At 51.3% G+C, this 17515-nt stretch overlaps 1 protein-coding gene and 1 long non-coding RNA gene across 9 annotated transcripts in view; one reads left to right on the top strand and one right to left on the bottom strand.

The window, feature by feature from the left end:
- SESN2 (sestrin 2) overlaps positions 1-16811 on the bottom strand; it is a 42300-nt gene extending 25489 nt beyond the window's left edge. Inside the window, exons 1-8 of one of the 8 annotated variants that reach the window (XR_013414724.1) lie at positions 16291-16811; positions 6869-6934; positions 3936-4133; positions 3352-3534; positions 3025-3237; positions 2355-2505; positions 1704-1822; positions 847-1037 (exon numbers count right to left, since the gene is read on the bottom strand). Coding sequence is in view for 5 of the 8 variants with exons in the window: in NM_001261068.1 (NP_001247997.1) it covers positions 847-1037; positions 1704-1822; positions 2355-2505; positions 3025-3237; positions 3352-3534; positions 3936-4133; positions 6869-6934; positions 16291-16380 (1211 nt within the window). In the remaining 3 variants the exon portion in view is untranslated. 8 annotated transcript variants of the gene reach the window in all.
- Positions 12387-16708, top strand: LOC144334749 (uncharacterized). Its single transcript, XR_013404942.1, has 2 exons — positions 12387-13124; positions 14905-16708. It is a non-coding gene; the product is annotated as an uncharacterized LOC144334749 (long non-coding RNA).
- Positions 16812-17515: the final 704 nt, after the last annotated feature.

Raw genomic sequence — 17515 nt, forward strand, 5'->3', positions numbered from 1 at the left:
TCTTGAACTCCTGTTTCTCAAGCAATCCTTTCACAATGCCCTCCCAAAGTGCGGGATTACAGGCATGAGCCACCAAGCCTGGCCTCTATTGTAATTTTTTTTTTTTTTTTTTGAGACAGAGTCTTGCTCTGTCACCCAGGCTGGAGGAGTGCAGTGGCGCGATCCTGGCTTACTTTAGCCTCTGCCTCCTGGGTTCAAGCGATTCTCCTGCCTCAGCCTCTTGAGTAGCTGGGATTACAAATGCGTACCACCACACCCAGCTAATTTTTGTATTTTTTAGTAGAACAGGGTTTCACCATGTTGGTCAGGCTGGTCTCGAACTCCTAATCTCATGACCTGCCTGCCTTGGCTTCCCAAAGTGCTGGGATTACAAGCGTGAGCCACTGCGCCCGGCCTATTGTAATTTGTAATAGCTGCATAATATTTCACTGAATAGATGTATCATTATTTAAAGTCCCCTACTGAGCATTTATGTTATCCTTATTTATTATGAGAGAAGAATTACTACTTGGAATGGAAATACAAACACAACTCTCTCTACATATATATATATAGTGTGTATGTGTATATGTATGTATATGTGTATATACGTGTGTGTGTGTATATATATGTACATACATATCAAACAATAGTTACCTCTGGGAGTGCAATTAAAGAGTTTCATTTACAACGTTCAAACAATGAGTACTATCATCTTTCAAAATCACAATTTGATTTGAAAAATAGTATAGGCAAGAAGAAAGGAAAAGAAAAAAAACAAAAACAAAACGAAAACGGAAACAACCGTGAACCCGGAATGAAGACTCGCAGTGCACATGTGCCCCAGGTGAAGGGACATGGGCTCACCTGATACCAAAGACGCAGTGGATGTAGTTCCAGATGGCCCTGCGGAGCACGGAGGTGTCCACCCCGCTGTGCATGGCGATGGTATTGTAGGTGAGGCTATAGGCTGCCTGGAACTTCTCGTCCAGCAGCTGCCCACCCTCAGGGTAGAGCCGCTGGATCAGTGAGTAGCCATGGTCTTCCCAAGTATAATCCTTAGGTAGGTGGGAAGGGATTGGTGAGTCTTTGGAGCCCAAGACCAGCCAGAGAGACCCCCTTCCTCTGTACCTTGGATCTCCATAGTTCTCCTTCCTGGTGCCATAAACCTAATGTGCTGCTTGCTCTGGGCCTCAGATGTCAAGGAAGGTACACTTTGGTGATGACCTTCTCCTTACGATCACCAACCCCTGAGCTTAGGGTATAGATGGGTTCCTTAAGGATTCACAGGGACCCCACTGCCCTCGTGGAATCTTGAGGGAAATAACGTACCCAACTCTATTTTTTTTTTTTTTGAGACAGGGTCTTGCTGTCACCCAGGCTGGAGCGCAGTAGTGCAATCACAGCTCACTGCGTCCTTGACCTCCTAGCTCAAGTGATCCTCCCACCTCAGCCATTCAAGTAGCTGGGACTATAGGCATGCACCACCTTCCAGCTAATTTTTAAATGTCTTTGTAGGGACGGGGTTTCGCCATGTTGTCCAGGCTAGTCTCAAGCTCCTGGGCTCAAGCAATCCTCCCACCCTGGCTTCCCAAAGTGCTGGGATTACAGGTGTGAGCTACCATGCCCAGCTGGGTACCTAACTCTATAACTACTCAAACTATCCACCCACTGCATGTTCGTAAATGTGGAGCAATGGCCAAGAGTAGTAGAGAGAGCCCCACCTGGGCCCGGAAGGTTGGGGGCGCCTGAGCCCCTCTCCGGGTGAAGTCCTCATATCCAAAAGTAGGATCTTCCACAAAGCACAGCATGTCTGGGTGTGGAGAGGGCTCCAGGATGTCAGCTGAGGACCAGAAAGAGGTCACAGTGAGGCTGGGGCATGGGGCATGCAGGCGTCCACTCCTGATTAATCACCAAACGGGGGAGGGGAAGGCAGAATAGAGGGCCAAAAAAGCCCCTTGCTATAGTGAGTGGGCAAGACCTCAGCTGGAGCCCGGCCTTGTGGAGGGGGTGGATCAGGCCCATGGACCCGTGAAGTGAGGCCCCTGGTAACAATAACTTAAGTGGAAGTTATTTATGGATTGGTTCCCCCTGGGCCAGGCTCTGTGCTAAGATCTTTGCTTCTACTGCCCCACTAACCCCACATAGCAATCCTGAAGCCCTGAGATAGGAAGTGACTCGTCAGTGGTCGCACAGCCAGAAAGGCTAGCAGTTCAGGATTCAAAGCAAGGTCTGAGCTCAAGGCCCAGGCTCAGAACCTCTTGGACGGGAAGCTGAGAAGCGGCTGCCTCTAGAACACAGGAGGCAGCTCCTCCTGACCAGAGATAGCCTAAGAAGGAGCAGCCCCAGGAGCCTGGATGCCTGTGATCCTGTACCTGAGGGGGTCACCAGCAGGCTCTCTGACTTCTCCAGCTCAAAGCGGCTCTCCATCTCCTCCTGGGACGTCCCCTCATCCCGCAGCAGGCTCTCCTGCAGCTGCCGCATGCGCTCCATCAGTGCCTCCACTTCACGGGCAGACTCAAAGCCCTGCAGGAGAGGGCCAGTGGTGACCAGCTACTCCTCCTCCTTCGGCCTCTGGGAAGCTCCACACATCCTTCCCACAGGCCAGGCCTTCCTAATGCTCACAAAGGCCTAGGGCATCCCCTGTGCCAGCCACTGTGCTGGACAGCGCATGGGTCTGTGCTTCCTAAAGTGACATTTATGAAGCTACAGAATAGACACAACTTCCCTGAGAGGAAATTTTTAAAGTGTCTGTATTTTTGTATTAAAACAAACAAGGCCACATTATTCAGTGAAAGGTAAACTTTGTAGTTTGAAAGTGCTAAAACCAACAGCCTTTGAGCCTCACAGCCCAGTGTGAGTAGAGGGTCTTATCTCCCCATTTCACAGATGAGGAAACTGAGCTTCAAAGTCAAATAACTTTTCTATGGTCTCTCACAGCAGCAGGTAGTGCAGGCACCAAAGATTGGGAAGCAGTAGCTTCTACCTAAGGACCAGAGGTCATGCCTGCTTCCTCCCCGATCAAGACCCAGGCCCATGACTTACCCCAGAGTTGTTCAACGGGTCCCTGCTCGGGGGACTGCTCTGCTCACTGGGGGGTGTAGGTGCCTGGGGGGCAGGGCTGCCATCTGCATCCCCCTCAGGGAGGATGCCACAGCCAAACACAAAGGACGAGAGCGAGTGGCAGTGGGTGAGCAGGACCAGAGCCTGAATGAGCTCGGCCAGGGACCAGGTGTGCTCGCCGGTCTTCAGCAAGGCCTGGAGGGGACAGAACGGGAGGTTAGAGCTGCTCAGTGCCTGCCCTGGGCTACCCACCAGGCACCAGCCAGGCCTCTGTGCTCCCTCAGACACCCGTCTCTCTGCCCCCTGCACCTGGATGTGCTCCTTGGTGATGAGCCATGGCCGATGCGCCAGCAACTTGTTGATCTCGCTGAGCTTGCGCAGCTTCTTGGGCACCCGGTGGAGGCCCAGCAGCCACTCAGGGTCACCACCGGTCTGCAGAAACTCGGCCATGTGGGAGCCTACCAGGTAAGAACACTGATGGCGGGCGGCAGCCTGCGGAGGTAGTGGACAGAGCCTGAGTCACCCTCCTCCCTTGGTGCCTGGCTCAGGGTGGGTACCCCATCAGGGGAGAGGTTGTAGGGCTCACTGTTGCCCAAGAGGCAGGAAACCTAAGTTCTAAGTAACCCCAGCTCTGCCACCAGCTTGCAGGCCACCTGATTCCTTTTTGCACCTCAGTTTGCAAGCACTAATGATGCCTTTCTTCAAAACCTAAAATTTTCCTTCCAAGAAAAAACCAAAAACTCTACAGTTATAGAAAGCCAGGGCTTTCCCTGCTCTATGCCGCCTTCCCTCCTTGTCTATGGAATCAGTTCACAAAGCTCCCAGAAAAGAGATCAAAGGACAGAACCCTCCACAAAGCCACCTCTCCAAGTGTCAGGCCCAGAGAGGCTCACCATGATGGCAATGTAGTGGCGCCAGGAGCTGGCCAAGGGACCATCCGTGTGCAGCAGCAGGTAGTGCAGGCGCCAGAAGCTGGTAAAGTAGTCAGGGTGCAGGCCCATCACCACTGCCAGGTTGTCCACTCGCCCAGAGGACATCAGTGCCTCCAGCCCCAGGTGCTGCTCGAGGCTCTCGGTCCCCTCCCGAAGGACCTGCCAAGCAAAGGGGAGGACAGCATGGGTTTCCCTCCTGCCCCACTCATCAAAGAGACCAGCGTATTATTCCAGTGGGTTTCTAATGGCAAGAAAGTAAAAACCACCACCATGTCCAAAAAGAAACAATGGGAAGAATCAGATATTTTAATAAGTCACTCAATGAATACTTGTTACGTACCTCATATAATAACGGCCAGTACTTACACATACGATGCTATGTGCCAAGTACTGTTCAAGCATGCATATTTTAACTTATTTAACTCTCACAACAACAAAACTGGAGTTCTGTTTCTCCATTTTTAGGTAGGAAAACTCGGGTACAGAGAGTAAAAGTACGGTTTCTCCTCCCTTCATGGAGCATCTATTTTTTCTTTTTTTTTTTTTTTGAGATAGAGTCTCATTTTGTCACCCAGGCTGGAGTGCAGTGGTGCAATCTTGGCTCACTGCAAGCTCTGCCTCCCAGGTTCACACCATTCTCCTGCCTCAGCCTCCCCAGCAGCTGGGACTACAGGCACACATCGCCACACCTGGCTAATTTTTTGTATTTTTAGTAGTGATGGGGTTTCACCGTGTTAGCCAAGATGGTCTCGATCTCTTGATCTTGTGATCCACCTGCCTCAGCTTCCCAAAGTGCTGGGATTACAGGTGTGAGCCACCGCGCCCGGCAGGAGCGTCTATTCTAACACCGCAAATGCATATAACCATGGGGGCGGGTGCAAAATAGTTCACATTTCCTGAGTGCTGTCTCCATGCCATCTCTGAGCTTACGGTTTTCTCTGCATGATGTCATGGGATCTTGCCAATAAGCCTGTGAGGTGAATACTATTATTTCCCCCACTTTGCCAGATGAGGAAACCAGGACGTTTTGTTCCTTGCTCAAAGTCACAGATCTTACAAATGACAGAATCAGATTCAAATTCAGATGAACTCCAAAGCCTATTTGGTTCTTCTTTTTTAAATACAGACAGAGTCCCACTATGTTGTCCAGGCTGGTCTCGAACTCCTGGGCTCAAGTGATCCCTCTACCTTGGCGTCCCAAAGTGCTGGGATTACAGGTGTGAGCTACTGCACCTGGCTGCCTGTTTCTTTTCTTTATTATAAAAGAGTGGACCAGGCACGGTGGCTCACACCTGTAATCCCAGGACACTGGGAGGCAGAGATGGGCAGATCGCCCAAGGTCCAGAGTTCGAGACCAGCCTGATTAACATGGAGAAACCCTATCTCTACTAAAAATACAAAATTAGCTGGGCGTGGTGGCGCATGCCTGTAATCCCAGCTGCTCAGAAGGCTGAGGCAGGAGAATTGCTTGAACCTGGGAGGCAGAGGTTGCGGTGAGCCGAGATCGCGCCACTGCACTCCAGCCTGGGCAACAAGAACGAAACTTCGTCTCAAAAAAAAGAAAAAAAAAAGAGTGGTCATTTATAAATGAAAAAATAAAACACAAGAGCAATACCTGAGCTTGGAATTATGGGCCACAGACATAAATAATCAGCAAGTGGTTGTTCACCTTACATTTACCAAGGAGTGGAGGAACAGGGGGGTTTAGAGGGAGGTTAAACGTTTGTTACCTCATTAACTACTCGCCCTACACATTCAGGGAAAGCAAAGAGGAGAGGAAACAAAATTTTTCTTTTTTGAGACTGAGTCTCACTCTGTTGCCCAGGCTGAAGTGCAGTGGTGCAATCTCGGCTCACTGCAAGCTCTGCCTCCCGGGTTCACGCCATTCTCCTGCCTCAGCCTCCCAAGTAGCTGGGATTACAGGTGCCCACCACCACGCCTGGCTAATTTTTTGTATTTTTGGCAGAGATGAGGTTTCACTGTGTTAGCCAGGATGGTCTCGATCTCCTGACCTCGTGATCTGCCCGCCTCGGCCCCCCAAAGTGCTGGGATTACAGGCGTGAGCCACCGCGCCCAGTGAAACAAAAAATTTGTCCTTGTTCACTGAAGGCCAAAGAAAATGAGGAAACTAGTTTTACCTTTTTCTGCATGTTTTGAAGGTACCTCCGCTATCCCAACACACTAGAATATAAGCTCCATAATGGCAAAGATTTTTGTCTTGTTCACTGCTGTATCCCAAGCAACCAGAACAGTGCCTCACACAGATTAATCATTCAATAGATATGTTAAGTAAATGAATGAATGAACTGACTCAGTAGATGAAGGATGTCTTTCTTGTATTAAGTGAAAAACAAAAAAAAACAAGTTGTAAACTATCACCTTGGTTCTGTACTGAAAGTAAGTATTGGCTTGAACAAAGCACAGTAAACAGTGGCAAATGGTTAACAGTGATAATCTCTGGAGGGTGTAGGAAGATACAGGAGATCAGAGCTTTCTGAAACAATGGAAATTTTAAAAATAATAAACATATATTACTTTTGAAACAGAAAAGAACATGTACAGTCACGGATGAGAAGATAAACACAGATAGTTCTATCTTCTTAAGGGAAACAGGCACTGATCTAGGAATCGAAAGTTTGGCCATGCAAAAAAAAAAAAAAGTTTGGCCACTACCTGGCTATTAGCACTTGATTTCTTTCAGCCTGTTTCTTCCCAGTAAAATGAAGTTCATAGTGCCTGCTTCACAGAGCCGTTTTGTGAATTAAATGAATCAGAAATCAGAAAGGAATAGTTTAAAAGCTGTAATTTAAGGAACAAGAAAAGACGCCTGCCCACCAATATGCCATGTCCTTTCTTCCTAGGGAAAAAAGATCCCTAATCCCTTCCAAGCTTACCTCCTCCACGGGGATGAAGGCGCTGGGCCCTCGAGGGCCTCGCCGAGCCCGACTCTCCCTCTGCTCCTGGGGGGAACACATGGAGGTCAGTCCGCAGTAGAAGGGAGAATAAAGAGGATTATTACCTATCCAGCTTCTTCCTCCTATCCAAGGGGCTCCACTGAACTGTTAAACCCACCTTTCTAGCATCCTTTGGATGGCGGAGCCAGGTGGGAGATAAATGCACGTTTGGAAGGGTAAGCAAGAAAGAGGGCTCACTCCAGGCTGAGTTCTTCAGGAACTGGGCTGGGACCCAGGAATCCCAGCATGTGGGATGGGAGGGTCCTGGAGAAGGAACTATATAGCCACCATGCTGCACATCTCCAGGAGGCCACCTTCTCAGTGGTCCCAGAGAACTTATACAAGAACACCCCAGGCCGGGCGCGGTGGCTCACGCCTGTAATCCCAGCACTTTGGGAGGCCGAGGCGGGCGGATCACAAGGTCAGGAGATCGAGACCACAGTGAAACCCCGTCTCTACTAAAAATACAAAAAATTAGCCGGGCGCGGTGGCGGGCGCCTGTAGTCCCAGCTACTCAGGAGGCTGAGGCAGGAGAATGGCGTGAACCCGGGAGGCGGAGCTTGCAGTGAGCCGAGATCGCGCCACTGCACTCCAGCCTGGGCGACAGAGCGAGACTCCGTCTCAAAAAAAAAAAAAAAAAAAAAACAAGAACACCCCACAGTTTGCACCCCGAAGCCAGGTAGCCAAGTACCCCAGATGCCTCAGAAGCAGCTTCAATTTCTCTCACATGTTCATTCATTTCTTTCTTCTTCTTCTGTTTTTTTTTTTTTGAGACGGAGTATCGCTCTTGTTGCCCAGGCTGGAGTGCGATGGCGTGATCTTGGCTCACTGCAATCTCTACCTCCTGGGTCAAGCGATTCTCCTGCCTCCGCCTCCCAAGTAGCTGGGATTACAGGCATGCGCCACTGCCCTCGCCTAATTTTTTATTTTTATTTTTATTATTTTTATTTATTTATTTATTTATTTTGAGACAGAGTCTCGCTCTGTCGCCCAGGCTGGAGTGCAGTGGCCGGATCTCAGCTCACTGCAAGCTCCGCTTCCCGGGTTTATGCCATTCTCCTGCCTCAGCCTCCCGAGTAGCTGGGACTACATTAGCTGGGACTACAGGCGCCCGCCACCTAGCCCAGCTAGTTTTTGTGTATTTTTTTAGTAGAGACGGGGTTTCACCGTGTTAGCCAGGATGGTCTCGACCTCCTGATCTTGTGATCCGCCCGTCTCGGCCTCCGAAAGTGCTGGGATTACAGGCTTGAGCCACCGTGCCCGGCCATAATTTTTTATTTTTAGTAGAGACAGGGTTTCTCCATGTTGGCCAGGCTGGTCTCAAACCCCCGACCTCAGGTGATCCGCCCACCTCAGCCACCCAAAGTGCTGGGATTACAGGAATGAGCCACTGCAACTGGCCCCTTCTTCTTTAGTGATGCAGTCATAGCTTACTATAGCCTCAAACTGCTGGGCTCAATGGATCCTCCTGCCTTGGCCTCCCAAAGCACTGGGATTACAGATGAGAGCCATCATGCCTGGCTGCTTATCTGTCCTCCCACCACCAACACCTCATCAACTAACACCCTCTCTTGTCTGGACCACTACTCAGAGCCTCACCAGTTGTCCTCCGGCCTCCTCAGCCCTGGCCTTTCCTATCCATCCTCTACCCAGTAGCCACATTAACTTTCTGAATATAAATCTGATCAGCTGACTTAAAATCCTACCTCCCCTTCCCATGGGCTTCCAGATAAAATTACTGGCCCAGTCCTACTGGTCACTCCTTTTGCAAAGCTAAACCATGGCATCTAGGAACCCCTCACCTATGACCCCAAAATTCCCAGGGTTTTTGCTTCTAAAAACACTGTCATCAAATTGTCTGTTTTGTTTCCCTGCTACCAGATCACATTTAGTGGACAGCAGTGCCAGGCCATTCATACTAGCCTGTGAATGAAGACAGAGAAAGCCGAAAGGCATGGAGGGAATCCAAGCAGGGTGTCCAAGGCTGATGGAAGCAACCATTTTGACCTGTATATGCTGGAGCCTCTTTAGAAACCACTAAAATCATGTACTCACTACATCTGCTTCTCCTAGTCCTAGAGATGGGGTTCAGGAAGGATGCTCTACGTATTCATTTATTTTGTTAATCTGAGAGTGGAAGCGGCTCTCAGCACTGGCCTTGGTTACAGTTTACCCAAATCAGAGCCATGCCCTCACTGGACAGGGATAGGAGGCGCCCAGTTCTCCCCTCCCCATTAAGATGTAGACTTAGTACCAGCCCTCACGTATCTGGGAACTAAAAACTAAAATTGAACCTTCCTTCTCAGATGGCCAAAAGCCCAGTGAGGAGGCAGAGCTCTGGGACTCCAGAAGACTACAAAGTCTCTGGAGTAGGTACCAATTCTGCAACTAACTTGCTATGTGGCTCTGGGAAAGTTAAAGGCCTAAACTCTCTAGGCCTTAATCCTGGTAGGTAAAGTAGCCCCGCTACCTTCAAAAAGAGAGTTGAGCTGACTGTGCAGGCCCACACTTCTGGGAACTTCCCGGCCAGGCTGGTCCAAGTTCAGCGTAGTAACCACCACAATCCCTAAACACTCCCCTTTGGAGCTTCCCTCCCCCCTCACCAAAGAAAAAGCCCCACAGCTCTGTAAAGGAGATAAGGATTGCTGACTCCACAAACTGGGCCTCCACCTCAGGGGACCTGAGGACAGAACAGCAAGCCACAGCAGGGTAGGGTGGAGCAGAACTGGGGGAGGCAGAGAGGGCCCATCAGGGGTGCTAGGGAAGGACAGGAATAGCCTTGGGAATCCCAACTCACTCCAAAATCTGACCCAGGAATTGTCAAAAGAAGGAGCTCTAAGACATGGGTCTCGATCCATCAACATTTTCAGCAATAACAACAATATACAGTGCAGTTAAAAGATAGGGGCCCGGCTGGGCGCGGTGGCTCAAGCCTGTAATCCCAGCACTTTGGGAGGCCGAGACGGGCGGATCATGAGGTCAGGAGATTAAGACCATCCTGGCTAACACGGTGAAACCCCGTCTCTACTAAAAAATACAAAAAACTAGCCTGGCGAGGTGGCGGGCGCCTGTAGTCCCAGCTACTCAGGAGGCTGAGGCAGGAGAATGGCGTAAACCCAGGAGGCGGAGCTTGCAGTGAGCTGAGATCCGGCCACTGCACTCCAGCCTGGGCGGCAGAGCGAGACTCTGTCTCAAAAAAAAAAAAAAAAAAAGATAGGGGCCCTTGGCTGACACAGCAGCTCATTCCAGCACCTTGGGAGGCTGAGGCAGGAGGATCCCTTGAGGCCAGGAATTTGAGACCAGCCTGGCCAACACAGTGAGACCCCTGTCTCTACAAATAGTACATTAGCTGGGCATGGTGGCACACAACCTGTAATCCCAGCTACTCAGGAGGCTGCTGAGACAGGAGGATTGCCTGAGCCCAGGAGTTTGAGGTTACAGCAAGCTATGATCGTACCACGGCATTCTAGCCTGAGCAACAGGCAAGACCCTGTCTCAAAAAAAAAAAAGAAAAAAAAAAGATGGGGCTCTTGACACAAATTGTATGAGCTCAAATGACAGCTCCACCACCTGCTATCCCTTAGCTTTATGAGCCTCAGTTTCCTTACCAAATAATGGGGATAATAGTACCTACTTTCACTGGCTAGTGATGAGGATTTCATGAGATAACACTGTGTAGCTTACCTCAATACCTCCATCACAATAAGCACTTAATAAACGTTAGGTATCATTAACTTCCTTACTGTATCAAACAAGGGCTTCTCAACCCAAGCAGTACATCAGAATCCTTTGAGAAGCTTTACAAAAACAACGCCAAGGTCCCACCTCCCACAATTCTAATTCAGTTGTCTGGGGTGGGGCCTCAGCATAACAGCTAGGGTGAGGACCATTGTTTACACCATTTATTGATCACTTTCTCAAGTATAAGGCACTATGCTAAGTGCTTTCTAGGTGGAAACAGAATTAATTTGTTCACTCAACAAATATTTTTGATGGCTACATTGCAAGCAGCAATAAAAAGACAAAGCCCTCGGCCTTCATAAAATTCAGAATCTGATAAATAGGATTTCAAAGCACAGATTCTATAAAGTGAGTGAAATAATCCAGTAACTGTATGATGGGGAGGGAGAGTGTGCAATATTTTAGTGTAACTAGACAGGAAAAGTCATTGAGGAGGTGGTCTTTGAGCTGTTATTTAAATGATGAGAAGGCGGCAAGGCCTGTAAAGATTTAGGGGGCTTAGGGGGTGTGGCTCACACCTGTAACCCTGGTACTTTGGAAGGCTTGGTGGGGGAGGATCACCTGAGGCTAGGAATTTGAGACCAGCCTGGGCAACACAGTAAGACACCCTCTCTTAAAAAACAAACAGGCCGGGTGCAGTGGCTCACGCCTGTAATCCCAGCACTTTGAGAGGCCGAGGCGGGTGGATCACCAGAGGTCGGGAGTTCAAGACCAGCCTGACCAACATGGAGAAACCCCGTCTCTACTAGAAATACAAAAAATTAGCCAGGCATGGTGGTGCATGCCTGAACCCCAGCTACTCGGGGGGCTGACGCAGAATTGCTTGAACCCAGGAGGCAGAGGTTGCGGTGAGCTGAGATCGCGCCATTGCACTCCAGCCCGGGCAACAAGAGTGAAACTCCGTCTCAAAACAAACACCCCAAAAACTAGGGGGACCAGCATTCCAGCCAGAGGGAACAGATAGTATAAAGCCCTAAAGCCAAGACCAAGTAGATTTGAATCCATGGCTCCAATACCTTGAATGCTTCCCCGAACCTGACAGAGGAAGCAGGCAGGGCAGCGTACCGCTGCCAAGAAATGACCCCTCCAAGTCAGCCCACCCTGCCCCAATTCCCTGGAGTGGGGAGTCAGTAATAATAGTGGTACGTAACAAGGCTGGTTACCACTGGCTAAGCATTAATTTCACATGCACTACCTGTACTTTAGGGCAGACTGTAAAAAGAGGATAATGGCCCCAAACCTGTGCCTGGTTCCTATTTTTTTATTTTTTCTTGATACGGAGTCTCACTTTGTCACCCAGGCTGGAGTGCAGTGGCGCGATCTCAGCTCACTGCAGCCTCCGCCCCCCGGGTTCAGGCAATTCTCCTGCCTCAGCCTCCTAAGTAGCTAGGATTATAGGGGTGCACTACCACGCCCAGCTAATTTTTGTATTTTTAGTAGAGACATGATCTGCCCACCTCGGCCTCCCAAAGTGCTGGGATTACAGGCGTGAGCCACCATGCCCGGCCTTTTTTTTTTTTTAAATAGAGATGAAGTCTCACTGTGTTGCCCAGGCTGGTCTCAGACTCCTGGGCTCAAGTGATCTTGCTGCCTCAGCCTCCCAAAGTGCTGGGATTACAGGCATGAGCCACCATGACTGGCATGGATCATAATTTAAGCACTTACTATATGTTAACTTTTAAATTAGCTCAGGTACTTGCGCGCAGGCTCCATCTAATTTTCATTTGTTTTTGGGTGGCGGCAGAGTCTCTACTTTGCACACAAGGAAAGATTAAGGGTTCAAAGGTTAGGCACCAGCTGACAAGTGGCCAATCTGAGATCTGAACCCAGGGCTCTCTGGCTTCTAAGGTCCATTCCACTTCACAATAACAGCTTTGGGAAACGGTCCCAGCCTTGGAGAGTTGAACCCAGCTCAGTCTGGCTTCCAAGGATTCGGTCCACTACCCATATCCTCTTCTTGGAGAAGCCCCAGACTTTATTCTTGGTTACCCTATATTATCCTTTATAGAGCCTATACCTCGACTCAGCTACAGACACCTGGTTACCCACTCTGCCAGCTGGGAAGGAACAGACACTATTTCTCCTTTGCCTGCCCCCAGCTGAATTCAGATATTTCCTTGGGTTTACACCTGAGAAGACGATACAGAAATATAGCCCAAGCAGCCCTGGACCTCCAGCCTTGGAGTGGGCAGGGTGGAGGGGGTGTGAGTGAGTGGTGCCATACACTTGTCTGCCCATCATGAGCTGGGCACCACGCTAAGTGCTTTACACATCTGATTGTGCCAGTTCCTCCCAACCACCCAGGGAGAAATAGTTTCTTCTTTGGAGACAGGGCAGGGAGGCTCAGAAAGGTCCTCTTCCAAATGGGCACAATTCAGATCTGACTCCATGGCTGGAAGAGTTCACAAGAGTCAGCTAAGCCAACAAGGGGCAACTAGTCACGAACACTTACTAGGTGCAAAGAGCAGCGCTGGGGATGAGACCTGCAGGGTATCTCCAGCAAGGGACTGTTTCACATCATTGGGACCAAAGCTCCTACATGGAGAAGGGGGACTGGAGGAGGGTGTGCAAGGGGACTTATCTAGTGGGGGAGGAAGGGCTTCCCTGAAGAAGAAATGATGTCTGAGAAAGTTTGTTTTGTTTTGTTTTGAGACGGAGTTTCACTCTGTCACACAGGCTGGAGTGCAGTGGAGCAATCTCAGCTCACTGCAACCTCTGCCTCCCAGGTTCAAGCAATTCTCCTACCTCAGCCTCCTAAGTAGCTGAGACTACAGGTGTGTGCCACCACATAGGGTTAATTTTTTGTATTTTTAGTAGAGACGGGATTTCACCGTGTTAGCTAGGATGGTCTCGATCTCCTGACCTCATGATCCACCTACCTCAGTCTCTCAAAGTGCTCAAATTACAGGTGTGAGCCACTGCACCCAGCCTGTTTTATTTTTTTTTGGAGACAGAGTCTTGCTCTGTCACCCAAGCTGGAGTGCGGTGGCATGATCACGGTTCACTGCAACCTCTGCCTCCCAGGCTCAAGCAATCGTCCCACCTCAGCCTTCCAAGTAGTTGGCACACACCACTATGCCTGGCTAACTTTTGTATATTTTGTAGAGACGGGGTTTCACCATGTTGTCCAGGCTGGTTTTGAACTCCCGGGCTCAAGCAATCCATCTGCCTCAGCCTCCTAAAGTGTTAGTATTACAGGCATGAGCCACTGCATCTGGCCAAGAAAGTTATTCTGGAGCCTAATACTACCAGTACTAGAGTGAAGTCCTTGGAACTTTCTGAAGATACACACATCTGAAGGCAATGAGCTCCTGAAAGGGAGTGTGTGGTGAAGTGACAGGGAGTTAAGGGAGCTGCACGCCTGGGTCGTCTCTTGGGCCTCGGACACCTGACTCAAAGATCGGCACCCTGCTGTCTTCTAAGGATGCCACTCAAAGCAGAAACCATCCCAAGGTCCTCTTTTTTCAAGAGAGAGGAACACACAGAAACCTCCCAGATATGCCAGGTGAGGTGGCTCATGCCTGTAATCTCAGCACTTTGGGAGGCCAAGGCAGGTGGATCACCTGAGGTCAGGAGTTCGAGATCAGCCTGGCCAACATGGTGAAACTGTTTCTACTAAAAATACAAAAATTAGCTGGGCGTGGTGGCACGTGCCTGTAATCCCAACTACTAGGGAGGCTGAGGCAGGAGAATTGCTTGAACCTGGGAGATGGAGGTTGCAGTGAGCTAAGATCATGCCACTGCACTCCAGCCTGGGCAACAGAGCAAGATTCCATCTCAAAAAAAAAAAAAAAAAAAAAGAAAAAGAAAAACCTCCCAGACAGCACCAGTTTTCTCCACTGAGGAAACATGGCTTCTGTGTAAAGATCCCTCCCTCAAAGCCTTCTCTCCCTAGACCAGTTCCCAGGCACTGTCCCAGAGAGGGGTGTACAGTGTCTGATCTCAGGAACAGGCCCGGGCACCCCCTTGTGAGACACTCTGGAGAAAGCTGTGCATGCAATGGCCACATTCTGATAATAGCAAGCAAGTTTCATGCAGTTACTATGTTCCAGTCACGGTGCTTCAGCCTTTGCTTGTATTCTGAGTTAATTCTCCCTACAATCCCTTGGAGACACTGTAAAATCCCCATGGGAAGAAACTACAGATCAGAGAAGTGATTACTGGCTAAGCCACACACAGCAAGTTAGCAGGAGGGCTGGGACACGAACCCAGCCCGCTTGCTCTCTACTGTCCAGGTGTTCTCAATAGTAACATCATTTCCATCTTTCCAAAGTCGTCACACCGCTGAGAAGCTGCAGAAGAGCCATTCCTCCACATGGCGCTCCTAAATCATGGCAGGGAAGGGTAAGCAAGCTAACAAAAACCAGGGCACAAACCATGTACTGACGGAGGTAGGATCCCCAGAAACCACTTTACTCAGAGAACAGCAGGGATTTTCCTGGGGTCACACAGCACTCCACCAAATCCCAGGTCCAGAATACAACCTCCACCACACTCTAGGCCTGTAAACTAAAGCAACTAGAAGCTCACAGTGCCATGCAATCTCCGAAATCATAAGGCCAAAGAACAAGCTATCCACTGGGGTTGGTGAAGAAAGCCTCTGAGCCCATCGTGGGCCTCAAAGCTCTTCCTGTAAAATGGGGCTATAGCCTAGCTTGTATTTTGCTGGTTTAGTCCTGAAGACTTAGATTAAAGGCGAAAAAAACTCAGAGCCTAGTATCTAGTAGGTGCATAATAAATGATAAGATGTCCATTATCGCTGCTGCTGGTGGTGGAGGAGTGCGAATTGTCAGTCTGGTTAGGTCCAGCCTAATTCCCGGCCTCCCTGCAAAGCCCCTGCGGGCTATGCCCGGGTGCGAAGGCGGGGGGGCGGGGGGGAACGGCGCGAAGGGAGGGCGGGGGAGGAATTTCTGGAAAACAAACTTCTGGGCCCTCAGACGACTTACTTAGCAGGGCGCAGCCTAACCCGCGCTTGGCTTCGGAAGCCGCGAAGGGGGTTGTCCCCTCTCTCCCGAGCTTTGGCTGCCGCCGCCGCGTACCGGGCGGTCAGCCAAGCCCCCAGAGCCCCTGCGCTCTCCCTCCAAAGCAGGAGTGCTGGGGACAGGGGATGAGGTCGACTTTCGCTGGCCAGTCCCAGGTGCCTACGCCCCGCACTGGGGGACAGGAGCCGAGACGCACCCCAGGAAGGGTCCTCTGCCCGCCGGCCCCCGCGAAGAGGAAGGGACTCCGCGGAAGGGGGCGGGGAGGAGGAGTGGTCGGGCCGCTCCGGCCGGGATTTGCCTGGACTTGAAGACGTTCAGGAGCCCAAAGCCCGGAGAGCCTCCAGAAGGCTTCTCCCTCATTGGCCAGGAGTCCGAGGGAGACGAGGAAGGATCCGCGGCCCCGGGGGGGAGGAGGGAGGGCGAGAGGGAAGGGGAGAGGGAGAGGGAGAGGGAGGGGGCGGGGGAGGGGGGAGGGGTGTCGAGGGCCGCGGCTGCCAGTTGATGCAACCGGGGTCCCGGGTTACGCGCTCGGTTTTCCCTCCCCGAGCCCGGGACACACCGACTCAGCTCCGGACAGCCTGCGGCTCAGTCGCGGCTCGGGGTTTCGGGGAAGAGGGGCGTCGCGCGGCCGCCGCTTACCTCTCCGGGGCCCGAGTCGCCGACGCCGCCCGGGGCGAACCGCAGGTAGTCCTTGAGCTCCGCGCGGCACTCAGAGTCCGCCACGATCATGGTGCGCGCCAGGACCCGGTCGCGGCTCGCCGACGACCCGTGCACCCGAGCGGGTTTCGGACGGACGCCCGAAGGAAGCCGGGACTGGTCGCCGCCGGGGAGCTTCTAGAACCCCCGGGCGTCTCTCGGGGCTCCAGAATGCTCCGGAATCCGAGAACCGCCGCTGCGGTGCTGGACTCTTCCCCGAGTCGGGCTTTGGGAACGGCGAACGGCCTCGGGGGCCGGGGAAGGGCCGCAGCGCAGGGGTTTTCACGGCCTCGGAAGTCCGCAGGGGCCAAGGTTGCTCGCGGACCCACCGCTCCTCAGCATCCCCGCCGCGGAACTGCCAGCGCTCGCCGGGCTCTGACACCAGCGGCTCAGCCCGCTGCGGTCCCCGGGGGAGGGCGGGGACACAAAAGCCCTGCGGTCCAGCCAATCAGAGGTCTGTTCCCTCGGGGAGGTGGGGGAAGCTCCGCCCCCTGGAGTCGGTGGCTCCGCCAATCAGCACCGGGAAGAGCCCGGAATTGTGGGAGTTGTAGTCCGCCTCGGGCGAATGTTGCAAACTTTTGCAAGACGGTTTAGTCAGATCGCTGGCAATACCAGACAGTAGTGACAGCCAGAAGAGTCATTAGGGTTGCGTGATGAAAAGGGACTTCACTGGGCTAGGCCAAACAGGCGAGTGTGAAATCTCCTAAATCAATTCTTCATCTTTTCAGTTCCTGGAGGGACTGGTTTGGGTTAGGAGAGGTTTGGCTCCCGTCCTATCCGGTGCTGCTAATTATAGAACTGAACCCCAGATGTTTAGAGGTCAGAGGGCACAACCCTGCTCCCCCTAGTCTCGGGGAAGCTCCAAAGATGCCAGACACAGGGGATTCACCGTATTTGTGGAGCCTCAGGAAAAGCCTTCATGCCTTGAAATGTCATTGGTAACTTTGTGTCGAACCTCAATCCCTATTGCTGAAAGTTTTCTTCCTTCTGCTACCAGTCCTGGCTTCCACCCCTGCCACCCTCCTCGAAACTTTGTAACAAGGTGTTCTGCTGGATCTTTGCTCACCTCTCCCTCTGGCCACTCCTTCTCTGACTCCTCTTTCGCTACCCACTCCCTAAAACGTGGGTGCTTCCCCAGTTTCTGTTTTTATCCCTCTTCCCTCCAGAC

Source organism: Macaca mulatta, chromosome 1, assembly GCF_049350105.2.
Source record: "Macaca mulatta isolate MMU2019108-1 chromosome 1, T2T-MMU8v2.0, whole genome shotgun sequence".
NCBI lineage: Eukaryota > Metazoa > Chordata > Mammalia > Primates > Cercopithecidae > Macaca > Macaca mulatta.